Source organism: Ursus maritimus, unplaced genomic scaffold (assembly GCF_017311325.1).
Source record: "Ursus maritimus isolate PB19 unplaced genomic scaffold, ASM1731132v1 scaffold_7, whole genome shotgun sequence".
In the NCBI taxonomy this organism is placed as follows: domain Eukaryota; kingdom Metazoa; phylum Chordata; class Mammalia; order Carnivora; family Ursidae; genus Ursus; species Ursus maritimus.
In genome coordinates this window covers 25,889,353-25,916,090 of record NW_024426885.1, presented here as the reverse complement: position 1 = coordinate 25,916,090, position 26,738 = coordinate 25,889,353, and the positions used below count along the sequence as shown (strand labels likewise).

Here is a 26,738-nt window from a genome sequence, read left to right as displayed (position 1 = left end):
TATTGAGCTGTAAGTCTCTTTATATATTCTGGATACCTCTCAGACTTGTAAATATTTTCTTGAATGCTGTAGGTTGCCTTTTCACTTTTTGTTTTTTTAAATTGTGGTTAAATATACATAATACAAAATTTGCTATTTTAACCAATTTTTTAAAGATTTTATTTATTTATTTGACAGAATGAGAGAGAGAGAGTGAGAGAGAGAGCATAAGCAGGGGGAGCGGCAGGCAGAGGGAGAAGCAGGCTCCCCGCCGGGATCATGACCTGAGCCGAAGGCAGCTGCTTAACCAACTGAGCCACCCAGGCGCCCCCTTTAAACCATTTTTAAGTGTACAGTTATGTGGCATTAAATGCATTTACATTGTTGTACAACTCTTGCCACCATCCATCTCCAGAACTTTGTCTTCCCCAACTGAAACTCTATATCCATTAAGTGCTAACTTTTTTTTTAAGATTTTATTTCTTTATTTGACGGGGAGAGAGAGAGAGAGAGAGAGAGAAAGCGCATAAACACAAGCAGAAGGAGCAGCAGAGGGAGAGGGAGAAGCAGGCTTCCTGCTGAGCCCAATGTGGGGCTCAATCCCAGAACCCTGGGATCACGACCTGAGCTGAAGGCAGCCACGTAACTGACTGAGCCACCCGGGCCCCCCAAGTTAGTGAGCCACCCAGTCCCCCCGAGTGCTAACTTATCATTTCCTTCCTCCCCTAGCCCCCAGCAACCACACATCTACTTTCTGTCTCTATAAATTTGACTACTCTGGTACCTCTTGTAAGTGGAGTCACTTTTTTGGGGGATTAGCTTACTTAGCATAATATCTTTAAGATTCATCCATCTTGTAGCATGTATTAGAATGTCCTTTTTTAAGGCTGAAAAATAAATACTATGTTTTGTTAATCCATTCATCCATTGATGGACTCTTGGCTCGCTTCCCTTCTCTGGCCATTGTGATTAATTCTGCTGTGAACCTGGGTATACAAGTACCTGTTTGAGTCTCTTTAATTCTTTCGGGTATATATACCCAGGCGTAGAATTGCTGGATCGGGGCGCCTGGGTGGCACAGTTGTTAAGCGTCTGCCTTCGGCTCAGGGCGATCCCAGCATTCTGGGATCGAGCCCCACATCAGGCTCCTCTGCTAAGAGCCTGCTTCTTCCTCTCCCACTCCCCCTGCTTGTGTTCCCTCTCTCGCTGGCTGTCTCTCTCTGTCAAATAAATAAATAAAATCTTAAAAAAAAAAAAAAAAAGAATTGCTGGATCTATGACAAGTCTATTTTTAACCTCCGGAGGCACTGTCACCCTGTTTTCCACGGTGGCTGTACCATCCTACATTCCCAGGAACAGTGCGCCCAAGTTGAAAGTTTTCCCACAGCCTCACCAGCACTTCTCATTTTCTGGGTGGTTTTCTGTTTTGTTTTGTTTCGTTTTATAATAGCCATCCTAATGGTTGTGACGAGGTATCTCATTGTGGTTTGGATTTGCATTTCTTTTTCCTTTCTCAGTGGTACTGTTTGCACACAAAAGGTTTTCATTTTATTGAAGTCCAGTTTATCCTTTGTTGCTGGTGCTTTTGGTGTCTATCTAAGAAACCATTGCCTAATTTAAGGTCAGAAGGTTTATTCCTATGTTTCTTCTAAGAGTTTTATAGTTCCAGCTATTACGGTTAGGCCTATAATCTATTTTAAATCAATTTTTGTTTATGGTATAAGAGATCCAACTTAATTCTTTCATATGTGGATATCCAGTTGTTCCAGCACCACTTGCTGAAAAGACTATCTTTCCTATATTGAATTGCCTGGGCATTGTTGTCGAAAATTAATTGGCCATAAATGTGAGGGCATATTTTTGGACTCTAAATCCTGTTTCATTGATCAAATGCCTATCCTTATGCCAGTACTACACTGTTGGTTTTTTTTTTTTTTAAGATTTTATTTATTTATTCAACAGAGATAGAGACAGCCAGCGAGAGAGGGAACACAAGTAGGGGGAGTGGGAGAGGAAGAAGCAGGCTCATAGTGGAGGAGCCTGATGTGGGGCTCGATCCCATAACACCGGGATCACGCCCTGAGCCGAAGGCAGATGCTTAACCGCTGTGCCACCCAGGCGCCCCTGTTGTTTTTTATTTTTAAGACTTTATTTTTAAGCAATCTCTCCACCGAACATGAAGTTTGAACTCTCCACCCCGAGATCAAGAGTTGCGTGCTCTACCAACTGAGCCAGCCAGGCGTCCCAGTACCACACTGTCTCGAGAACTGTAGCTTTGTAGCAAGTTTTGAAATCAGGAAAATTAAGTCTTCCAACTTTGTTTGTCTTTTTCAAACTTGTTTCAAGCTATTCTGGGTCCCTGGCATTTTCATATGAATTTTAGGATCATCATTTAAATTTCTGCAAAAAAGGCATTTGGCATTTTGGTAGGGATTGGATTGAATCTGTAGATCACTTTGGGGAATATTAATGTCAACAATATTAAGTCTTTGTATCCATGAATATTGTATATTTTTTCATTTATATAGGTCTTCTCTAATTCCTTTCAACAGTGTTTTATAGTTTTTAGAGTGCAAGTTTTACATTTTTTTGGTTAAATATATTCCTGAACATTGTTTTCTTTTTTGTTCTGTTGTAAATGGAAGTTTTCTTAATTTCGTTTTCAGATTGTTCATTGCAAGTACACAGACATACAAGTGGTTTTTGGATATTGCTGTTGTACCCTGCAACCTTGCTGAACTTGTTTATCCTCATAGTTTTTTAGTGGATTCCTTAGGGCTTTCTTTGTACAAGATCATGTCATCGGCAAATATAGTTTCATTTCCTTTCCAGTTTACCTGGATTTTTGTTTATTTTTTCTTGCCTAATTGCCCTGGTTAGAACCCCTAATACAATGTTAAATAGAAGTGATAAGAGTGGGCATCTCTGTTATGCTCCTGATCTTAGAGGAAAATAATTCGGTCTTTACTATCTTCTGTAGATGCCCTTTTATATATTGAAGAAGTTCCTATCTCTTCCTAGTTTGAGTATTTTTATCATAAAAGAGTATTAGTATTAGTATTTGCAAATGCTTTTCCTATGTCTATTGAGATGATCATGTGGGTTTTTTAAAATCTTTATTCTATTGATATAATATATTACATTGGTTTTCTTATGTTACATCAACCTTGTATTTCTGGGATAACTCTCACTTGGTCATTATATATAAACCCTTTCTGTATGTTGCTATGTTCAGTTTGCTACTGTTTAGTGAGGATTTTTGTGTCTGTATGAATAAGGGATAATGGTCTATGGCTTTCTTTTCTTGTAATGCCTTTGTCTGGCTTTGGCATTAGGGTAATACTGGTTTTATAGAAAGAATCGGCAAGTGATACCTCTTTTATTTTTTGGAAAAGTTTGTGAAGAATTGGTATTAGTTCTTTAAATGTTTGGTAGAATTTACCAGTGAGGCCATCTGGGGTAAGCTTATTATGGGGTAAAACTTTTGAATTATTAATTCAATCTTTTTACTTGTTGCTTTGTTTCTGACTTGTAGATCATGCAGGCTGCTTGTAGAGACACATTTCTGTAAAAGGAGAAGGAATCTGGGAAAAGTGGGCNNAGCAGGAATTGGGAAATTTGAAGGTTTCCAGTTGGCTCTGCCTGGAGCTGTGCCGTCTCTCCCTTTATCACCCCATGTCTCCTAGAGGAAGTAGTCTTCCTTCACCCTCATGAATGAATGCTTTTGAGGGTAGGACCAAAAAGCTGAGCCTGTCTCTTAGATGGAAAAAGTAGTTGGTGTAACCATACCTGACACAGGAAGGAGTTAGTATTCACACCAAGACAAGGGAGAGCAGAAGCTCTTTCAGGCCTCCCTGGGTGGCTTCAGGCTGGTGTGTGTGTGTGTGTGTGTGTGTGTGTGTGTGTTTGCATGTTTTGCCTTGCCTTTATTTATTTATTTATTTATTTTTAAGATTTTATTTATTTATTCGACAGAGATAGAGACAGCCAGCGAGAGAGGGAACACAAGCAGGGGGAGTGGGAGAGGAAGAAGTGGGCTCCCAGTGGAGGAGCCTGATGCGGGGCTTGATCCCAGAACGCTGGGATCACGACCTGAGCTGAAGGCAGATGCTTAACAACTGAGCCACCCAGGCGCCCCTGCCTTGCCTTTAAATATTGATAAAAAGTGAAGAGTCCCCAGCTGTTGAGATTCCCAGATCATAAGTGATAGACCACATGAGCTACCATACAGCCATTTAAAGAATGAGGTAGTGGGGCGCCTGGGTGGCACAGTCGGTTGAGCATCTGACTCTTGGTTTTGGTTCAGGTCGTGATCTCAGGGACTGGGATTGAGTCCTGCGTCAGGCTCCATGCTCAGCGTGGAGTCTGCTTGAGATTCTCTCTTCCTCTCCCTCCGCCCCTCCCACTCATGTTGTCTCTCTCTTGCTCTCTAAAATAAATAATATATCTTTAAAAAAAAGAATGAGGTAGCTTTTTATGTGCTGATATGAAATGATCCCCCAAGATATATCATTAAACAAAATGTACAAGGGGCACCTGGGTGCCTCAGTCGGTTAAGCGACTGCCTTCGGCTCAGGTCATTATCCCAGGGTGCTGGGATCGAGCCCTGCATCGGGCTCCCTGCTCAGCGGGGAGTCTGCTTCTCCTTCTCCCTCTGCCTGCTGCTCCCCCTGCTTGTGCTCACTCTTTCTCTCTCTGACAAATAAAATCTATAAAAGAAAAAAAAAACAACCCACCAAACCAGAATGTGCAAAACAGTGTGCTACCATTTGTATTAGGGAAAAAAAAGGTGGAGAGACCCTGTAGATACACACAGGCTGGTAAGTACAGAGTACCTTTGGCACGGTACCGAACAGAAGAGTCAGGGCTGGGGGGAGACTTCCTCCCACATGGGTGTTTTCTTCCTTGTGGTTATGCTGTCCTAGACAGTGTTTTTGAAGTGATGAGCCTGTGTGAAGTGCAGTGGTGAGGCTATGAGTTGGCCATGTTTGCACGTTTCTCTTGGTCCGCCCGGGCCCCGTGTCTGTGATTTCATGGAAACGCCCGCCCCTCCAGACTGTACGTCTCTGCAGAGGTGTGTGGGGCACAACCCAGACCTGTGTACTTGGAGCCTCCAGTGTTCCTCAGGAATGCCTCTGTCCAGCTACCTGTGGGAAGTCAGTGGCCAATCTCAAAGGCCGTCCACAGGTGGCTCCTTTTAGCAACACTTCCAGCAGCACAGTAAAGAGTTAGAACCAAGGGCATGCTTTTCCCCGGCGAAGTGCTTTCACTACTCCCCAGCCTCCCTGAGAATTTCTGGCCACATGGTCCCACACTAAAGCACCTTACTCTTTCCTGGCAGACCTGATCATGGCTCCCCAACCCCAGGTCAGTCTTTGGATGTGCCAGGCCAAGTGAGCGGCCACAGCAGCAGCCTGTCCTTTTCCCCCGAAGGCTGGCAGAGTTGGCAAGCAGGAGCACGTTTGGTTTGGGGGAAATATCCACCGTCTTTCCTATATGAGCGAGTGCTTCCCCTGGAAGACTGGGGAGCTTCCCAGCCTGGGCTTCTCTGATACCAGGGCTTCAGGCCTGGACACGAGGCCTCCAACACTGAGCACCCTCATGTCTCTCCCACAGAGAACACCTTCTGCAGCGGGGACCACGTGTCTTGGCACAGCCCTTTGGATAACAGCGAGTCAAGAATTCAGCACATGCTGCTGACCGAGGACCCACAGATGCAACCCGTGCAGACACCCTTTGGGGTAGTTACGTTCCTCCAGGTGAGGCTGAAGTTGGACATGGGCTCAAGCCTTCCCTGGGAGAAAAGCCTTTTAGTACAAGAGGGGTTGGGTAGGGGGAGTGAAGGCAACAGGAGATTTCCTTCTCTTCTCGCATTTTCTCTTCCCTCTGCTAGCTCGTCAGATTCAGATGGTCTGATTTAGCCCGCTGAGATGGGAGAAGGGGGAAAGGGAAGGGGCCATGGGGTGTGGGGGGGGTGGGGGGCAAAGGCTGTAGTTGAGCGGCTAAGGCTAACAGGGCGGATATTCTGGTGAACTGATAAAGACCCACACAGCCGTAGGCACGGGACCACCCAGCAGGAAGGCAGCTTTGGGCCGGCCTCGCCCTCACCCAGAAGGGGTGTGCATGCACCCACGCTGCAGCTGGGCTTGGGGTCATGCTGGGGTCTGTGTGAAGGTTTGCTTGTTGCCCTTGAGGTTTACACCAAGGCCCTGCGTCTGATGAGGAAAGAGAGCTCTTCTGCAAACTGCCAGGGCCCTTTGGTTGTTGTTGGGAGCTTGAAGGGCCTCAGAATCCCCTGTGTTTGCATTCCCTGCGATCGTAGCCTAGGCTGGAACATCTCCCTGAACCTACCCTGCCTCCAGAGACGTGGGCTGAGGACCCACTCTGATGTTCACCTCTGCAGTCCAGGGCTAGACATCATGTCACCCTGACGCCTGACCCATTGTAGCAGGACAAGGATAAGGCCTCAGTGCCCTGTCTGTGGAAACCATCCCATTTTGGACGGACAAGCCCCTGGCCATAGATCCTACCTGTGGTCCCCCCACTTGAGTTGACCCTGAAGGAGCCTAGGTCCGTCCTCCTGGATGGGTGGGAGGAGTGACCGTTAACATGCAATGGCATCTTGTCCCCGGGTCTCAGATTGTTGGCGTCTGCACCGAGGAGCTCCACGCAGCCCAGCAGTGGAACGGGCAGGGCATCTTGGAGCTGCTGCGGACGGTGCCTGTGTGAGTACACGCCCGCCCTATGAGGTGGGGCCTGACTTCCTGGGCCTGAGGGTGGCAGTTCCTCCTTACCCCACATGTGGGCTTCCCCTTACATTGTTTTTCAGGCACTGGTTTTTCACATCAGGGGCTCCTGATGATTCACTCCCTGACAGTCCCTGTCCTCGAACTGCTCCCCCGTGTTCTGGGCCTGGGGCAGCAAACAAGGCCCACCCCATCAGCCCAGACCCTCAGTTACCATCCTGTCCCCTTTCCTTGTCCACAGCGCTGGCGGCCCCTGGCTGATAACTGACATGCGGAGGGGAGAGACCATATTTGAGATCGATCCACACCTGCAAGTATGTCTTGAGTGAGGAAAACCTTTCTAGCACACTATGCCTAGGCCTCTTCCAAATAACACTGGCTTTCATGCTGGGAAAACGGAGGGGCTTTATTTGTGAATGGGTAGAAAGATGGCATGATTTGGAACTTGTCCCCTGAATTCCGCAGAGCACATGGGCAGCAGAGATTTCCGGCCAGGAAAGCTTGCCTCAAATACGTGTTTTTTTGCATTTAAAAAGAGTGGGATTAAATTGACTTTTATATTACTAATAGGTGGAAATTTATAATATTGAGATTGTTTGGGATGATACTACAGTAATATCTTGGTTAGAATCCTAAAAAAGTGAGGATCCATGCTTACTCTGATACTTTAAAATGTAAGAGCAGTTCTTTAGATATTGGAACTACATAAAACAAACTGGAAATGGTACCAATAAAAAATAAATAAACAAACAAACAAACAAATAAATTAAATAAATAAATAAATAAATAAATAAAAGGGTGAGGGGGGAAGGATGAATTTTATTGTATGCAAGTCATACATCGATAAACCTGACTTGAAAAAATTAAGATCACTAGCTTGTCACTATAGAAAGTCAGTATTGCTTGCCTGGTACTCATCCTTCCATTTCCCCCTTCTTCAAAGAACATGGACTTTCTTTCAGGGAGCCGCCTCCCTCCCGCCAGCACCCTGTAACACACAGGATGGGTGATACTGACCCCATGGCCCAGCTGCAGTGGGAGCTGTGGTTGGTCTAGTGATCACGCCCCTTTTAGATACATCTTCAGCTTGGGCAGTCAGACTCCGAGCTCCTCCCCTGGGGAGGCTGGCGTCCCTGGATATATAAAGGAAGTCTGTGTACATGCAGGCCTGCAGTTGCCCACTCACCGTGGCCCAGCTATGCAGTGACATCTTTGGTTTCTTAGAAGAAACATGCTTTGCATGCAAGTTAATTTTGAAAGCCACCTAGAGCATAACTTCCTTCCTAATGCACTGCTCGTGAAACAGGGAAGCAGACAGCTAAGATTGTTCCAGGCATGTATACACTTCCTTCTACTTCCCCCGACCCATTGTAGGCCTTGCCATCTCTGAACCTTTCATGTTTCTAAAAATCTGGCAGGCTGCGGGCAGCCACCAGGAGTTCCGTGTCCTCTAGGAGGGATGCGAGGTGGCAGGGGAGAGGTAGTGGGCAGACATACAGCCAACAGTCCCTGTGGGTTCTTTACTATAGACCTGTGAGATCTTGGGCAGAAGCCCTACTCATTCACACATGATGCTCCTCTATTTTCTTAGTGCCTTTAACACTGAAGTTTTCAAACTGCTGCCAGGATCCTCTGTTAGCTCCACTTTAAAGTTGGTTTCCCTATAGCTTCTGCTTATGCAAAAACCAGGAACCATGAAGGCTCTGTTTCCCTGTGTCCTTGCTCTGCAGCCACACTGGGGTCCAGCAAGGGGCACTGTGGGCTGCTGTTTAGCCCCGGTCATAAGTGCCAAGTACTAAGAAAGAACTTGATCATTTGAACCAGCCTGGTAAGCAGCCCCGTCCTTCTCTGCATTCCAAGAACAGTTCTCCATCCTAGTCTTCGGGCTCTGCTGAGACCAGCCAGCAGGACCCAGAGCACCCAGTGGTCTTTAAAAGCAAGCAGTGTGGGGAGGGGCTGGCTCGGTCAGTGGAGTAGGCGACTCTTGGTCCCAGGGTCATAAGTTCAGGCGCCATGTTGGGCATACAGTTTACTTAAAAATAAAAAATTTAAATTAAAAAAAAAAAAAAAAAGCAAGCAGGGGGACCTGGGCAAGAAAGCCCAGCTTTCTTTCCTCATGAACCTGTGCACCAAGCAGGAACCCTTCTGTGCTCATCTGTAGCTGTGTGGGGCCTGCTTCCAGGCGGTTCATTTTAGAGCTGGCTCCTGTTCCTTTGCTCCAAACTCTGCTACTAGCCAGCTGTGTGCCTGAGGAAGTCCCTTCTCTGGGGCCCGACTCTTTTTTACTTATAAAGTAAGTGGGCTGAACTAGTTGAGTCAAGAGCCACCCTCAGCTCCTTGCTTAGGTGAGGGGCCCAGGAAAGCCAGTGGAAAGGGTAAAGCTCAAACTCTACCCTGAGCAAAGCAGGGCCCACACACTCCTGCCTGGAGCACAGAACGGCTCCTGTCATCAGCCTCTCCCCGTGTGGGGCTGGGGCACCTGGCTGCCTCAGTAGAGCATGTGATTCTTGATCTTGGAGTTTTAAGTTCAAACCCCATGTTGGGTGTTGAGATTATTTAAAAATAAAATCTTAAAAAAAAAAAAAAAAAAAAGAATCCCAGCTTTGCCCAGGCTGATTATAGCACTGGAAAGGAGGAAAGTACAACTTTTGAAAAGGAGGCATCAGGGCAGGGCCATCTGCTGACGGTCTCAAGAAATAAGGACCTTCCCTTGTGTTTCCACAGATAGGCCTTCTGGCCCAGCAGCAGGCCCATGCGTTGCCTGTGGAGCCACTGGGAGAGGGTCAGGCAGACGGGGAGATGCGGATTCTTACTGCGGTGCTTTCACTCACGAGCTTTATTTGGCCCACATGGTGTTTATAAGCTACGTTGCTAGAGCCTTCCAGATGACCTTTAATCCAACACCCAGCATCACAGAACTATGTTTTACCAGAAATTGCAGGGATGTTTGGGTACAACTCTTCCTTGAGGCCATTTGGAGAGTGTTGGGACTCCACAGTGCCAAGGCCTGCACAAAGGCAGGGCCTCTGATGGGGTCTGCAGATGGCCACTGCCCTCCAGGCCCCCATCTCAGCCTAAGAAATGGAAAAGAAACTCCATCCAGAGTCCTTTGCCAAACAAGTTAGTGATGCAGCGAGGGGAAGTCCTGTCCTGCTCTCTGGTGGCGCTTTTCTGGGTGACCACACCCTCTGCTGTTAGAAGAGGGAACTGCAGGTGTGAAGTCCGAGAAGTTGGGCCCAGTCCTGGCCTCTCCCACCTGTGGCAGGCTTCCACCCTGTCCTCTCTAGCAGTAACTGGGGGGTTCTTCCTGAAGGACCAGGGAGGAGAGGAAGGACTGTGCCTTTCCTCAGGGCAGTAGTTCCTGCCTCTGCCACATCAGCTCCATGGGCCGGCACGGGGTGGCCAGAGTTAGGGCTCTGAAACAGGTGTGCAGGTGGTTTTACTGGAGGGTCCAGATAGAGGACGAGCTTTCCTTGGGATTTTCATGCTTCCTGGCTTCCCGGGCTCCCTGGTTCCCCCGGAGGAGTCCAGTGGCTGGCAGAGACCATCATGTGTTAGCAACCAGGGCAGAACAAGATCAGACATCCTGCTCTTCCAGCACCTGTTCCATGCTCAGCACCTGCAAGAACTCAGTAAATACCAGAAAGGTGGTGGTGACCTTGGGCCACCGGTTCGCTGAAGGAACTCTGGCTCTTTGGTTCTTTCCAAGCAGGAGAGAGTTGACAAAGGCATCGAGACGGATGGCTCCAACCTGAGTGGTGTCAGCGCCAAGTGTGCCTGGGACGACCTAAGCCGGCCCCCCGAGGATGATGAGGACAGCCGGAGCATCTGTATCGGCACGCAGCCACGGCGGCTCTCTGGCAAAGGTAGCCACTGCACCCAGCCTTCCCTTCCCCTGTCCCCAGGCCCGGTGTTCAGGCTCTCTAGGATGGGGCTCCAGCATCAGCAGCCCATTCAGTAGTTCCTTTCCTGGCAGGATTGAAACAGCAAGTGAAGTCCTCCAGCAGGGTGGCATGGAGGGAGCTTTATTGGCCCATCTCTCTTGTGTTTCCTGTGTGTATTTCAGATGCACCGCCAGCGGTAACCATTGTGTTTTAGATTTGCCCCCTTGCAATCTGAGGTCATGGAGGTGAGTGGAAGCCACAGAACAGTTACAGGAAAAGGCCATAGTCCACCCAAGTGCAAAAGAATAAGCATCGGCCACCCACAGAATTGAAACAGGGCCCAGCTCTGGCCTGAAAGCCATGCCAGACCCGAGAATCACTCTGGCCTCAGGCCCTCCCAGGCCTTAGATGAGAGAGGCCTGAGTGTGAGGCCAGCTCACAAACTTCCCTGCCTCCCTGTCCTGTGGATACAGTGCAAGGGGCCTTGTGCGGGGCACCCTGTACCCACTGCCTTCTGTGTGGGGCCTTGGGAAAGAAGGATATGGCTCTCCTGCTGGAAGCTCACCAAGGTGGTCTTTGTTGTAGAAACAGCTGTGGTTCTTAGCAAAGGGCATCCCCACCTAACTCCAAAAGGAAAGCAGCCATTTACCTATATGTATGTTGACAGCTTGTTTTTCTACTTTCTTTGTCTAGTTCCTCCATCTTTTCTTATTGTTTGAAGAATAAGGAACACCTACAGTCTTGAACAAAATGCCTGCACATGTGATGGCACTTATGGGAGCTATTCTCTTTCCTTAAAGGACAACTTAAGCTCCTAGTGCAAATATCTGACCCCCTTTGGCTTCCTGCTTGTTCTGATGGTGTGCTAATAAGCCCGTGGGAGGTTCTGAGGGAAAGCATACAGTCATTAAAATCATTCAGTTGCTTTTGACGAAAGAGGTAATTTAAGGAGGGATTCATTGTCCAAAATTTCAGCTAATTTTTAAAACTTATGAAAGTCACCCATACCACTGTAACAAGTCAGACAGTTAGAAAAGTTAGTATTATCACCTCTATAATCCACTGTAAGCCCACCCTTTGCGCAACCAGCATTCATTTGCTTTTTTGGATGTGTTTGCCATTGCATAGGTAAAGCTTAGACCAAATCTCTATAGGGGGCTCCACCCCACAGATCAGCAAAGCACCTTGCAAAGAAATAGTCCCACCAAGAGATTCCTCTCTCACCCTCCTGGCCCTTGGCAGACCCATGGACAGGCAAGGTTCCCCGGGACCAACGTAGGGAGATGACCTCAGCATCCCACCGGCCTGCTCAAGGAGAAGGGTGGCAGGGCTGGATATCATTTGACCACCCAGAACCCAGAAACTCCGTAGGAGTTCATTCATGGCAAAGCACTTGCAGCCCATAGTGGCATCCATTACAGTGGGCAGAATCCCTGGGTGGGTTTGGGCAGTGCCAAGGATCTTGTTAGTCACTGCCTGGAGCTATGTTAAGGGTATATCTAGGGCCTATGGCACAGGAAGGGGAAAGACAGGGAAGAACCCTATCTTGGAAGGTGCGCTTCTGAAGTCCAGAGGCCACCCCCTTGTCTTTTACAAGAATGGCACTCTTCAGACCAGAAATTTCTTGAGAGCATGGTTGCCTCATCTACCCTGTGTCCTCAACACTGCTCTCACTCAGCTCTCAAGGGTGATGTCTAGAGTGGGTTCACGGCTTTCATAGGACCTTTTCCTAGCATGTCTGCAGAGCCAGGTTCCGAGCGCAGGGTTGAGGGATGTTAGGAGCCCAAAGGGCCATCAGGCAACTTAGTGGTGTTGTTGCAGACACGGAGCAGATCCGGGAGACCCTGAGGAGAGGACTTGAGATCAACAGCAAACCTGTCCTTCCGCCAATCAACCCTCAGCGGCAGAACGGCTTCACCCATGACCGGGCCCCGTAAGTTCCTTGTCCACAGAGGGAATTAGTATAGCTTTCTGAGAGCCGTGTCCCAGGGCTGGTACAAGGGGGGCATTTTTGTCCTGAAGTGTCTGTCCCTGGGGCTTGCATGAGAGAGAACAGTGCCCATAGGCCTTGCTGGATGGGCCCAGGGTCTCTGGGGCACACAGATCTGTGGGTCATAGGAAAGGGCCTCAGAGGGGACCCAGAGGACCAGGAATATAAACATCAGTAAATATTTACATGGGCTGTGTGAGCAGACAGGAGGCCAAGTTGGGGCAAAATCCCAGCCTTGAGGGAACCCATTGTGCTGAGCACGACTCTCCTCCTTATCTCGGCCTCGGCCAGAGTTGCCCTTCCTTCCTTCCTGGAGCCTGGTCTCCGGCTGATAGCTGCAGCCCCAGGGGCCTCCCTGTCTGGCCAGCCCCATCGTGGACGCCTGCTGCTGAGGCCCTTTTTCCTGCCTCCCTTCCATGGGGCCCAGAGAAGGGAAGGGAAGTCCTTTGCAGGCCTCTACTGCCCGTCTAGGGGCCCCTGTAGCCCTTTGGGAGAGACTATGGCTACCCCCAGGGGTCTGATAGGGGATGAATGGTAGGCAGGGCTGGAGCTGGGCACCCTCTTCTGCCCTTTGAAACAGGGAAGCTGTAGGGAATAGCTGCTGGCAGAGGATGCCTGGGAGCTGGCAGCCCAGAGCAGAAACCTTGCCTGCCAGGGAGGAAGTTGCTGTGCCCTGGGCTCAAAAGGAAGCACGGCGCTCCTGCAAGACCAGGGTGATCTGTCCTTCTGAGAAGTCTTTATTACACACTTGCTGTGTGGCAAGCTCAGGGCCCAGGGGGCCATCTAGGATATAGTCTCTTCCTTTGGGGGTGCATGAACTGAAATTGGTGTGAGTCTGGCTGTAGATGCATTTTGTTGGAAATAGCTACTTCTTTGAATTCTAGCTCTAGCTGCTTATCCATGATCTCCGGAAGTGGTGGTAATCTAATATTCTACAGAAAAGACAAGTCGGCATGATCTGGAATAGTTAGGGAGGGTTCTTGGAGAAGGAAGAACATGAGACGGACCTTAAAGTTGACCTAGAAGTTTCAGGCAGGAGGAGGAGCTGACAGGGATGGAACAGGGGAGGCCTGGCTAGCTAAAGTCAAAGCTGCAGCCCGGGAGCAGATTGTGGGGTAGGGAGAGTTACTCTGGATGCCCAAGATGGCTCACCTGGAATCTGCCACCCAGAAGACATGCGAGTTGAGCTTTTTGGCAAGAGCCTGGAGAAGCCTCCACTGCCACCTCCGAGCAGCTTTCAACTCCAGCCAGTGGGCTTCTCCAGCCATCTGCTTTGAAGTAGCTGGCGTGAGGCACCATGATCTTCCCCTGGCAGCAGCAGATGGCCAGGCTGAGGCATGGGGCATCTGGAAGCTCTCCACCTATGAGTCTGGACCCTGTCCCGGGGCCATGCTCCTTCCCATGCCCTGAGCTTGGCTTCACCCTCTATGCCCCGTTGGCACTGGCGGGGAGGCTGGGAGGTACTTGAAGGCTTAAAGGCTCAAGCATATTGCCCATAACTTGCAGACAGTCTCAGTTCAGATGTCCCTGTCACCTCTGGAAGGTCCAGGTTTCTGGGCAGAAGGGCAGGGGCTCCTGCAGAGACACACCCCACTTGCCGCTCTTGTATATGTGGAGCAGGCTTGAGATCTCACTCGCTGTCCTGGGCAGCTGCTGCACTTCCAGACATGGCGGGGGGCACAAGGCTCAGGGTTCTGGGATGCATACATACCGCCCAGACTCAGCACACCCCTGACTGCGCAGAGGGGCACTGGAGCTCGTCCAAGGGCTATCTGTAGACACAAGGTAAGAGCTGCAGCCTCCACCTTTGGCCTGAGTTGACTGAGCTACAAACTGATGGGTGGAAATAGATCAGGGTGCCGGCGCTTTGGGGTCATCGTCCCTCCCTGGAGCTCAAGTGACCATTCAGGTCTCCAAAGTGCTGGAATCTGCAGTCCGGAGGGAATCCAAGTGTCTCTTCTGAGGTTCTCAGTGCTAGTTACCAATTTGTTAGCCATTTGGTTGAGAAATGGTTCCTCCTGCTTTGCCAAGATCCTTTTCCAACACACCCCTCAAGTGTCTCAAGGCGCTAGCTCGCTATTATCTCACGATCGATAATGATGGACTCAGTTTAGATCAGCAAGCACGATTGTAATATCTATGCTGCCCACTCTGGGACCTGACCCCATTTCAGATAAACCACATGGATTGCGACTGAGAAAGCCGACCCAGAATGTGCTGGCTCCAGTGTTTGCTCCTCTCCCTGTGGGGGAGCATCCAGCACGAGCCTTACTGTGTGTGCATGTCTGATTTTCCTTGAGTCAGGCTTTCTAGGCTGGGGCGCCCTGGTTGCACAGCGGTCTGGGAATGGTCTGAGGAAGCTACAGTCCAGAAGGGCTGGTGGAGCCTGGGCATTAGCAGCTGGGCTCTGGCCTACTGGTGGGGGGTGAGCAAGCCCTGGCTCTTTTCATACCCCGGTAGCAACTAACACTTACTTAGTGACGACTGTGTGCCAAGTAATGTTTCAGGTGCTTTACCCCACATGACCTTTATTCATTCTCACAGTCACTCTGTGAAGTAGATAATCTGACCATCCCCTTTCATAGATGAGGAGACTGAGGAAGAGAGAGGCCAGTCAGTAACTTGTCCAAAGTTAGAAAAGGGTGGCACTTAGGGCAGTCTTCCCTAGTGTGACCTTCCTTACCCCATTCTCTGGGACCCCATGAGGCACACACACAAGGCTGTGTCTCTGAGGTAGTAGTGACCCTCCTTGGTGGACCTCATCTGTCTAGTTGGAGTAGGAATAGGAACGTCTCATGTGATACTGGAGACAAGGCTAAGCGCCATGTTAGAAGCTTACCGTGCATATTTAACTCTAGGGAGGACATGTGGTCAGCTTTGGTGCTTCCAAATCCCAGAGATAACGAGCCTATCGTAATTGGCCTTTTATACCAGAATTACTTTCTGACAGAAAGCCTGGTTTTCTTTATGTTCAGAAACAAAACCAACCCTATCTCTGTCCCCTCTACCACCTCAGGGCTAGGGGATTTCTTTCTTTCTTTCTTGAGGCCTTACTTCCTGCTTCCCAGAAAGGCAGGCCCCTCTGGGTAACCTGCTCCTCTCCCACTTGCCCTCGCCAGCCCTCCTCCCACTGCCTTCCCAGAAGGAGAGTCCTTGGCCCCTTTTGGGGCTTCTTTCAGGGTTTCACAACCCTTGCATTCCAGCCATGAAATTTGTATCTGGCTTTTCCCAAGATGATCAGTTGAGAAAAGCCTCCTTCGGCTTGCTGGCGCCTCCCTTCCCACCGCCTGCCCGGGTGAGTTTGGGAAGCAAGGGAAGCCACTCCTTTCTGCCACCGAGGAGAGCCCGGCTTAAGGACTGTGCCTGCCAACATTTGTAGGGACCTGAGGGGGAGAACAGGCCCGGGGCATCTTCTCTGTCTGAGCTTGCCTGGACTGCTCTGCAGGGTTTGGGTTTTGCTCCCCAGCCTCCCCGCAGGGACTCAGAGGATGTGTATGGTCAGGTGCACCGGGTGCGGGGCTTTGCATTTCCATAAACTTCTGCTCCAAGGCTGGGAACCTGTGGCAGTGTTCCAGGACCTCCTCCTCCCTCGGCCCGGTCTCATTGCCTGAGGTTGGAGGACCTTTACGCAGCTCTCTGGGTCACATACCCTCCCCGAGAGGGGCAGTGTTCACGTGTGTGTGCGGATGCGTTGGCAGGGGACGGTTCCTGATTGTGAGAAAAACACTTTGTAGTTGAGGCACCTTTAAAAAGCAAACTAACCATCGTTTCTGAGCCAAGTTTCTCAGTCTTCTGGAATCATGCCAGCAGCTTTTAAGGCTTTTTTTTTTTTTTTTTTTTTTTTTTTTTTTTTTTTTTTTTCTTTTATTTTCTTAAAAAAGTGCCCACCCCCCCCCCCCACCCCGACACACACACATGCTTGCACATATATTTCTCTCCACTTTTAGGAGCGCCTCTGCTCCCATCTGTTTGCCTTTTGGATGGGGTGACTTTGCTGCCTCTGCTCCCGTCTTGAATAGCTTGTAACCTGGCCAGGACGTCATCCTTCAGAGAAACTTGTGTTTTGTTTTAATCACCCTATGAGGGCCGTGACAATTAATTAGAAGAAAATATCTAGTTCGCACCCAGTGAATTGGGTGAAGGAACGTGAGTTTCCATCTGGGAAAGGAGCTCGGCCGCTGGCACTCACAGTTCACGCACGGGGCAGTCTCGGGTGACCCTGTTCAAAGTGTCTAGCGCGTCAGCGCAGTGGCCAGCCCAGAGCCTGCGTCCGTCACGTGGGCTTCCCTCACCACTCCCACGCTGGGGAAGTACAGTTGTTTTCACTGGAGAGAAGACCCAGAAAGAAACAGCCCTGCTCTCGGGGCCGCAGCCAGGTCCCACAGGGCTGATAGGAGGAAGGGCCCGGGCCTCTGTGATTCACGCGTGTCCTGCTGAGTGCCTGCCTTTGTGTGCCTTTCTCAGAGACACGTTTGAGAGGGCACAACGAGGGGCTCCGCAGCAGATCCGGCACAGGTGAATTTCTGTTTGAACTCCTTTCTCTGCTCCACTTCCCCAGAGAGATGGAGCCGTGGCCACTGTTGACACCGTAGTCTTGGAGTTCATGGCCAGCATGTTGAATCCTCAGTCCACAGCGCATCCCCCTTCTTCAAAGTTGCACAATCGGGAGTATTTTTATCGCCCATCTTTGATCCTCAGTGTCACCTAACACTTCGGCAGTGAGTCACTTCTCCAGGGAAGGGAAAAGGAAGGCTCAAAGGTGAGAGCTGGAGAGAGGAAATGACTCAGTGTCTCAGAAAACAGAAAGCCAAGTGTTCTGGTGACAGTGGGCTCGCTCAGGAAAGCAGGCATCCTCGTCTCCCACCCCAGTCAGAGGGCTGGGCTGGGGTGGAGGTCCCTGGTGCCCAGAGTTAACTCCCCTGGTTGATTAAAGCATCCTCTAATCATCATGCCAGTTTTGTTCCCTCTCTTTTCTGTAGCCACACCCAGCCCCACTGTTCCATCACCATATCCCGTCCTTGGGATGCCCACAATGAAAATACCATACTTTATCATTTGGATATTGGTGTTTACCATGTAATACAGCCTTGTGTTTAGGCATAGTTGTGGAGGTGAGCTGGTGCCTTTACCCCACACCTGTACCCTGTCCCAATCCTGCCCTGAAGGGGGACCTTCAAGTGGTTCCCTCTCTGGAAAGTTCAGAGTTTTCGTCAGCAATCTGAAAGCAAAAGGAATAATCTTCCAGCCTAGAGGCGGAAGCCAGAGGCTGGGCTGGCTCAGCAGGCCAAACCCACATTACTGTTGAATAGTTGCCAACCCTGATGCCCTGGTTCCCGCTCCCCGGCATCCCCAAAGAGAAGGCCCCAAGTCGTGTGGCCAGTGCAGATGTCACCCCTGTCACAGGACTGGGATTATGGCTATAAGGAGGCTCAGTGGTTCAGCTCCTCTCCTTTCCATGCCTGCTGCCATTGATAGAATATGACCAATAAATACCCTTAGGCTAAAATGGAAAAATTGAGGCTTTTCAATGTGAAGAGACCCGGGTGGAGAGGAAACATGGATACAGTTCTGTCAGTCTGTAAAATGTGGCTAGGGCGAACAGGGGCATTACTATAAACTCTACAGTACTAGAAAATCAGGACTCTAGCTTGACACTGGAAGGAGAGTGGTTTAGGATATGTAAAAAGTCACCTTATGCAGTGGGAAGTGTAAATATAGAATGTGTTATATAGACAGGTGGTAAAGAAGAAATAAATGGAAAGATTCAGATCAATTCCTGAATTACCGAGGTGTGCATCTAAGCCATCGCATAAAGCTCCCCTCGCTGTTCCCACTTCAGGAAGAATCCTGGGCTAGCCAGGGTCTTGGGGCTGAGCAGGCAGCTTTTATTGAGCATTACCACCTGCCAGGCCCTGTGTTGTGAGCTGCTGTTGTCCCCATTTTACAAGTTAGAACACAGAGGCTTAGATAGATGATAGGACTTACCTCGGGTCAGTAAGCTCAGGTCAGTGAGTAAGTGTCAGAGCCGGGATTCGAACCTTGGATTGTTTGATCCAGTCCTCTCCGCCACTGGGTACTGCCTGTAAAAGAGGATACATGTGGAGGGGCTTCCTGCCAATTCATAGGAAAAAATAACTGGAAAGTAGGCCCTGGAAGTTTACACAACACTGTACAGAGGAAAGCTGGTGTTTTAGTTTGTTCAAAGCCCATGAGGTGGCAGTTCAGTGGGCACCGTTTGGCTGAGAAAAGCAGGTCCCAGAATGCGGTGAAATCCGTTGGAGGATCTTCCCCACCAGAATGAGTGAGGAAGACATGCGGGGGACAGGCAATGGGGTCCAGCATGGGAGAGAGGCCAGGGGAGTCATCAGGGTGACAGTGAGGGCAGCTGAGCAGCAAGAACAGAAGGCAGCCGGTTTGGAAGGGCCTCTGGAGCAAGGGCTGGGAAAAAGAGAAAATTGATAAATGCTTGATGTATTTGAATATCTGGGGGAAATCTGTAGACCACTGGTAGTTAAGTTTAGGATGGAATTAGTGATAAACACGTAGATAACCAAGACTGTTATTAAATCCAAGGAAAATAGAAAACTGCACCAGAAAAGTATACTTTTCTCAAAATATGCATGATAGTATAGCACCTGCCTCAGTTGTCAATAGCAGTGGTTTCGTATAATAATGTAGACACTTAATGCTGATCCAAGCAAACGTAGGATACAGTTCTCCTGGGAAGGTGGGAGGGCGGGAGGCTGGTACAGAAGAGAGCTGAGAGCTCGTATTCCTTTGTGGGAAGTCAGTAGGTGAAGCCGGAGAGGAGAAAACGGGGAAGTCGGAGTGAAGCATATTAGAAGTCTGGAGGGACACCTGGCTGGCTCAGTCAATTAAGTGTCTGCCTTCAGCTCAGGTCATGATCTCAGGGTCCTGAGATCTAGTCCCGCATTGGGCCCCTTGCTCAGCGGGGAGTCTGCTTCTCCCTCTCCGTCTGCCTGCCACTCCCCCTGCTTGTGCTCTGTGTCTCTCTGACAAATAAATAAATAAAATCTTAAAAAAAAGCAAAAACAAAAACTAGATGTCTGGAGAAAATACCGAAAGAGTCTGCTAACAGAAATGAGTGGTTGTCTCTGAAGAGTGGGGTGGGAAGACTGGTCCCAGCAGGATCCTGTGATTCTTTAAACTTTAAAAAGAATCATAAACGAAAGTCCAAGAAGTGATATTGTAGGGGTTGTTACAGCTCGTCCTGCCTTGCGAAAGGAAAGGATAACCCGCTCCGACTGAAAAATCACAGAATTGGCACTGAGGCCGCCCTGGTTGTGCAGAGACGGTTCCACTGCCCCTGCACCCGGCTAGGAGCTGAAGATCATCAGCCTGTAACCGCCTGACGGGCCTCCTGAGAGCATCGGTCTTGGTGTAAAGGGAACGACGAGGGGCACTCGTCCAGCCGTGGAGGTTGACGGGACATGGAGTGGAAGTGGCAAGGCACTGGAAGAAAGCACCTTGGGCAGAGCAAGATCAGGAAGGAAAACCCTGTGCCCTGTCATCCCCAGTTGGAGGGTCCCCACAGCCTTGTAGGGGGTTTTGTTGGGTGTTAAGGGAAAAGGCGGTTCTGTGGCTAAGGTTGGACGATGCTGGCTTACATAGAATGAGACTGGCTGGTTTGGCCTCTGCGGTCCTCCTCGGTCTTCAAAATGCCAACATTTTAGGTCTCTCTTCCGAGACACAGTGTGCTGTATCCAGGCCTTGCCCCATCTGCTTTTCTAGAAGCTTCCCTTAAATTAAAATTCCATCAAATACCCTTTGGGAACTCCTGCCTCGATTTCTAGGAAGCAGTTTTTTTTTAAGAATTCAGGGAAAAAATAGATGTGTCTTCACGGCCTTGAAACCCCAGAAGAAAAGCCCACTCAGAGGGTTGGGAAGTTCTTGAGGAGAAACACTGTGGTTGTTTTAGTTGGCATCAGGAAGACCTGGGGATTTCGTCTCAGCCCTTGACTCGTTCATTGTGTAACCTTGGGCTAGTTATTTAAGTCTCTGAGTTTCAGTTTCCTCATCTGTGAAATGGGGAAAGTAATACCTCTTGATAGAGTTGCCATGAAAATGAAAAGGAAGCAAAGTATTGAAAGGGTTTAACAGAGGAGCTGGTGCCGGGGAGCGCACTCACTAAAAGGCACCTCTTAATGTCACTATTGTGACCCGTCCCTGGGAAACAAGGTGTAATCCCTCCAGGGACCAGTATGGGTGTGGAGAGAATCTTTTACGTAACTCAGATTTCTTGAAGAATTCGAACAAAATCTGGAAGGAGAAGTATGTTATACTAGCACAGACTATGGAGGAACAGGGTCAAGAAAAGCTGAAACTCAAGGAGAACTGAGTCTTGAAAAAAAGTGCTATGACCAGCAAAAAGGACTTTATTTTTTGTACTTCTGTTTGGAACAAGAAGAAGAAAATGTAGGCCTCGTTGTTTGGACACAGTGACTTTAATCAGTGGCAGAGAAAAAGCAAGATGTACCCAAGTTCTGTTACGCTTCCATCTCAAAAAGAATGGTTATCAGAGTAGGAAGAGTCACACAGGCATTGATGAGAAGACTGAAGCCATGATTTCAGGCTGCCTGGTTGGTCCACATGTATTGTGCCCCAGAACACCGGGCGAACTGGCAGATGAGATTTATGAAGCTGGTGTCCGTAATCTTAGAGGGAATAGGAGAGAGGTGTTGGCCGACTGAGAGCACTCAAAAGTTTCGAAATGCAAAAAGCATCTTGCGCCCTCCAAACTCGTGAGCGTGGTGTCAACCCTCAGGGAGAAGTCTGGACTGGAGTATTCAGCAGGCAGGCTGTGAACACTCTTTTAAGAGGAACAGTGAGCCCGGAGAGTCAGCATGGATTCACGAAGAATCAGGCCTGCCAGACCATTCTCATCTATTTTTAGCAATAGTTACCAGGTCACCTAACTGGCTTAGTTGGAGGAGCATGAGACTCTTGATCTCGGGGTCGTGAGTTCAAGCCCTACATTGGGTGTAGAGATTATTTAAATGAATAAATAAAAACTTTTTTTAAAAATTTACCTTAAAAAGCAAAAAAGAAATAGTTACCTATTTCCAACTGGTAGACAAAGGAAGTGCTGTAGACCTCTAGCGTTTAGCAAGACATTTTCAGAATGTCTTCTGACATCATTGTTGGCAAGACAGAAGAATGTCCACAGAACATCCAGGAAGGTGAAGGGCTTGGTGATGGGATGGTTGGGTTGATTTATAGTTGGCTGGATGAGCATACCCAAAGGGTAATGCTGTCAATCTGTCAGCCTGTCTGCCTGGCCCTACCCTGTTCATGGTAATCAAAGCCCGGGATGAGAACGTTGATGGTGAGCTTAACAGTTTTGTCAGGGATGTGAAGTCAGGGGGGATTGGCAGTATGATGGATGCCAGAGTCAAGTTTCAGAAATACCTGGACTGCCTAAAACAGTAGCCAGATAATGCGGAGTTGGGCTCTTAGCTCCCACTAATCCCCAGGACATACAAGATGGGGGAGAAGAGGTCGAAGCACAGGCCATGGGAGAGAGCCTGAGGGAGATGTTGACAGAGGGTGTGCTGTAAGAGTTGGTAGTATGATGGGGTTACAAAGAATAGACAATTTGATGACAGTTTTAATAGAAATAAGATTTCCCAAATAAGAAAGCTCATAGTCCCTCTTTGATCTGCACTGGTTAGACCACATGCTGTATTTATTTCCACACAAGACACTTTGCTTCTGGACCTGACGCCCTGGCTTCAGGTCAAGCTGGAGTAAATGCAAGCGTGAGTGACTTGGACGGCTGGAAGGTTTCAGAACCATGTCTTAGTTGAAAGGGCCACAAATACTGGAAAAGAGAAACTGATGATGGTCTGCGAAAGCAGCCTCGGAGATTTGAAAGGCTGTCATGGGAGGAGGGATTAAACCACTTCTGGGCACCTTGAGGTCGGGCAGATGAGAATTGCAGGAAGACCGTTGTGCTCTGTAGAGGGAAGACGGCCCTGCCAGCACCTCCCTCAGCAGAACAAAAGCCTCAGGGGTTTTTGTTGGCCTGTAGTTGTGCCTTCCCAGAGGACCAGTGGTTGACCAGGGCCCGTAGTGTCTGTTCAGGGAGTCAGGAGCCCTTCAAGCCCCATCTCAGAAGTCCTGTCTCCCAATTTCAGGGCAAGGACCTTTACTCAGAAGTAGGGACTGACTTGGCCAGAGGCAGTTGGGAAAGGCAAATAACTCCCTATTAAGCTATCAACATTCTTGCAGAAGAGCAGATAGACTTCTAGAGGCAGCCCCCTCACATCCTTGTTAGCGCATTCCAGATGTATCTTGAGCACCTACTACATCCCCAGGCGCTGTTAGATGCTTCACATGGGTCATCTTGTTTAATCCTTATAACGAAAGGGTATTATTATCTATTCCCATCAAGAGGATACTGACGCTCAGAGAGAGGGTCAGTCATTTGCCTGAGCTCATGCGAGAATCCAACCCAGAGCCTACCTACGTGTTAACCATTCTGCCACCTGGAGCAAGAGCTCATCCTTCCTCCCCTGGCCCCATATCCCTGGCAGTGCCTGGGGGGTATAGGGCGTGCTTCACTGGGAGCCCTTCTCCCTTCCAGCCCCTTGAAGCTCTGCCTTCTCCTCCACTGGGAACTCGGGGAGAAAACAGCCCAGCTGAAAAATTAGGCCACGCTGGCGAGCACAGTACTTATTTTTTTATGACTAAGATTAAGCTGACAACCATGCAAAACATTGCAAACCTGTGTCGGCTGCAGATTTAATACCTCACCCAGCCCACACAAATAATTCATGCTTCTGCATCGATGTCCAGAAAAAACAAATCAGCAGAAAGCTGGGCTCCTGCGTGTGTGTGTGGAGCAGCCGCGTTTCCATTGAAGCAGCGTGCCGGAAATACCCAAGCTCCGGGATTGCAGATCTAGCATTTTGCAGGTTTTTTTCTCTTAAAAGATTAAAGTACGTTTTCAAATGATTGAAGGTTGGTGGGAGGTGTAAATGTGGGCACTTGTCACATTAATTCTTCAGATGATTAAGTTCTTTTCCATTTCTTTAAAGCTGTTTGCAGTTGGGTTTGATGTCCCCGTTCTGGGTGAGTGTGTTGTAGCAGTTTCCAAGGTGACTTTAGCTGACTTTCAACAATTTATTTTTCCCTCCAGCGTGAGATGTCTCTAGCCCTGTGTGCTGTTGATTCTTCTCTCCCAGCCCCCCACCCCACCCCAGTTGCTATTCATCAGCATTTTTGCTTATGCCAGAGCGGCAACCGTCCTCTAGTGGGCCCCACAGGCTCCGAGGCCCCGCCCGGCAGCCGGGCGTCAGCCCCTTTCCGGCACACGGTGGTAGGTCTATGTGCGGCCGGTTGTCAGAGATGGCACGGGGAAGCGACTGTAAGAATCACACTCTGGTCTTCCCCTTAAACTCACTCTGACCTCAGGCTTGTCACCTTACCTCTCTGAGCCTCCATTTCCTCGTCTGTGAAAGAAGGATTAACCACAGAATATACGTGGGGTGCTCACCGTGGGACTCTGAGCCAGTGAGGCTATAGACTCCTTGCTCTGGAGCGGAGTAGGGCTGCTGTCTTCTGAGTTCTGCTCTTGTCTGAGCCCTGAGGGCACCCACCGAGAGATGATGTTTGGTGTTGCCCTCCTCGGAAGGCGTCGCAGCCAGCGTGTGAGGGAAAGGGGTCTAGTCAGAGGTCCTAGGCTCCCACGCTTGCCTGCCACAGACCAGCTCTGTGGCCTTGGACTCGTCACGGGCTCTCTTTTGTAAAGGGAAGAAGTAGATTAAACCACCTCAGAGTTTCCTTCCAATCTTGAACTTCCATGACCCTCTTGGCCATAGCATTTGTCTCCTTCGCAGGTCTTGTGAAAGGGTTTGTTAAAGGAGAAGCTAGGGCAAAGGGCAGTTTCAGAATTTGCTCTGGGAAACCAGAGGAAGAGGCCACTTTGTGAAAGAGCCATTACATCTGGGCAAGAGCCACACAGCTGGCAGGAATGGTCCCCATTACCTCAGGAGGGCCCTAGGCTGTCCGACGCCGCCCTCCATCCTTTTGCCTGCTGACCTCACACCCTCCCTCTGGGGAGGTTCTCTGCCTGTTGGGGTGCCTCACTGGCCACAGGCCCCGGTGCTCGGCCCCCCAGCGTGTGAGGAGGCTGGGCCTGCCCCTCACTGGCTGGCTGACTGTGAGCCTACACACCCTGGATGGCTCCCGCCTCTTGAATGGTAAATAACTAGAGCTGCTCACCCAGTATTTTGATGGACACTTGGGGAATTGTTCTGAGATTCACAGCCCAAACCAGGATCCGGCCTTTTGAATAGGATCAGTGGGTAACCCTCATTTCCGGCTGAGGCAGATTTGAGAGGCTGTCAGTGAGGGGCAGCTGAATTTGAAAGAGCGTATCTTAGATTGCAAAGGGACCCCGTGGCCCAGTTGTGGGATGAGCTGTTGGTGCGAAGCAGGACAGGAGGGAGCGTGAGGCAGCAGTGACAGCTGACTGTGGCCAAGGCCGCAGTCAGGAGGAATCTGGTACAGGACTCCTGGGGCCTCAAAACCCAGCGGGATGGTGGCCTGGTTCTGCTGCCCAGCCAGCCCACTAGTCTGACTCCTGCGAGCCTGGTTTGCACCCCCTCACCGAGGATTGTATCATTTCCTGGTCAGAAGGAGGATGTGTATGTCACTGCCGCTCCTGGCCAGTAGCAGGAGTGCGCACGCTCAGAGCCTGCGGAAAGTCAGCCTTGTCAGGATCAGCTGGAAGGAAGCTCTTGGAGCCGCGCCTCCTGGTCCTCGAGCACTCCAGCTTTGGGGAACTTGGGAACTGAGACTCCAGGGCAGGGGAAGAAGGGCTCCCAGGTGCTCTTGCTGCTGTGTAGGGAAGAACAAGCCGCTGTGACATAAACTTTTATATGGTGTGTTGGCCAGAGCTGAGGCTTTAGAACTCGATCTCACTGCGACCAAATCCCAGCTCCGTACCCCCGACAGGGGAGTTAAGTTACTTAACCTCTCTGATCCCCAGTTCCTTATCCATAAAAGGGATGTACAGGAGTACCCACCTCATGGGGATATTGAGAGGAGCCGTCCGTGAGAAACGCTTTGTGCAGCGGCTGGCGTTTGGCGAGCACACGTGAATGGTGGCTGCTGCTGTCACTGTCGTCAATCACCGTCATTCAGGAGCCCAGCCTGAGAGACTCCCATCTCGCTCCTCCCCGTGGTGTTTACTTCGTGCTGAACCTGCTCTGTGCTTGCCTTGCAGGAGCCGCAAAGACAGCCTGGAAAGCGACAGCTCCACGGCCATCATTCCCCATGAGCTGATCCGCACACGACAACTCGAGAGCGTGCATCTGAAATTCAACCAGGAGTCAGGGGCTCTCATTCCCCTGTGCCTACGGTGAGCCCCACAGCACACGGCTTGTCCTCGGGGAGCCACCAGGCCTATGCTTGCCTTCTCCCCCACCTCGGGGTGGAGACTGGGCCCCCAGGAGAGAGGAGAGCCCATCAGGCAGTTCCATCTTGGGCCTGTGGAAGGCCTGTAGCCCCCACTGTGATGAAGAACACTCCTTTGTCCAGAGAGGTGTCCCTCAGCCCTGCTCCCTTGGGAAGGCTCAGCTGCCTGGCGAACTCGTGGGCCCTTGCCATCCTCCAAGCCCAGAGTCCGTAGCAGTGGGTAGCAGGGCTGGGGCTCTGGTGGGTTGGACTCTATTTTCTTCCGCTTGTTGCTTTTCCCATGCAAAACATGCAGTTCTCCAAACCCAGTGGCCAGCACAACGGACTCCTTGAGGGACCGAGAAGCCCAGCTGTGTCCTTTCTGCTGCCGTCCACAGTGCCAGAAACCCAGCCCTGTGGCCAGAATTCAGCGCTCCGCTTGGGGGTGCTGCCCTGGGTTGAATCTACTCAGCTGGCTTCTCGCATCGCCCTTGGGGTTTCCACCCTCACTTTTATAGCAGGGAGGTGACCAGAATAACTCTCAACTTAGACAACAGTGACAAGGAAAAAGGGGGTTGCCCTGGTTTGGTCCCTCCCCACTGTCCCCAGAGCCTGAAAAAGGAGTTTGGATGCTAACCAGCCTTGGCCAGACACCCTGGGCAGCAGGGCAAAGATAGCCAGTGGTCAGAATGAACAGGGGCTGGCAAGGCCCCCCAC

At 50.0% G+C, this 26,738-nt stretch overlaps 1 protein-coding gene across 4 annotated transcripts in view; it reads left to right on the top strand.

Moving 5' to 3' along the window:
* SUFU (SUFU negative regulator of hedgehog signaling) overlaps nt 1-26,738 on the top strand; it is a 113,337-nt gene that overhangs the window by 71,334 nt on the left and 15,265 nt on the right. For 2 of the 4 annotated variants that reach the window (XR_005833180.1, XM_040624123.1), the window contains exons 4-9: nt 5,596-5,738; nt 6,619-6,704; nt 6,967-7,039; nt 10,435-10,591; nt 12,431-12,542; nt 25,852-25,986. Coding sequence is in view for 3 of the 4 variants with exons in the window: in XM_040624123.1 (XP_040480057.1) it covers nt 5,596-5,738; nt 6,619-6,704; nt 6,967-7,039; nt 10,435-10,591; nt 12,431-12,542; nt 25,852-25,986 (706 nt within the window). In the remaining variant the exon portion in view is untranslated. The remainder of the gene's footprint in view (nt 1-5,595; nt 5,739-6,618; nt 6,705-6,966; nt 7,040-10,434; nt 10,592-12,430; nt 12,543-25,851; nt 25,987-26,738) is intronic. The other 2 variants (XM_008686540.2, XM_040624122.1) reach the window with 1 other exon arrangement.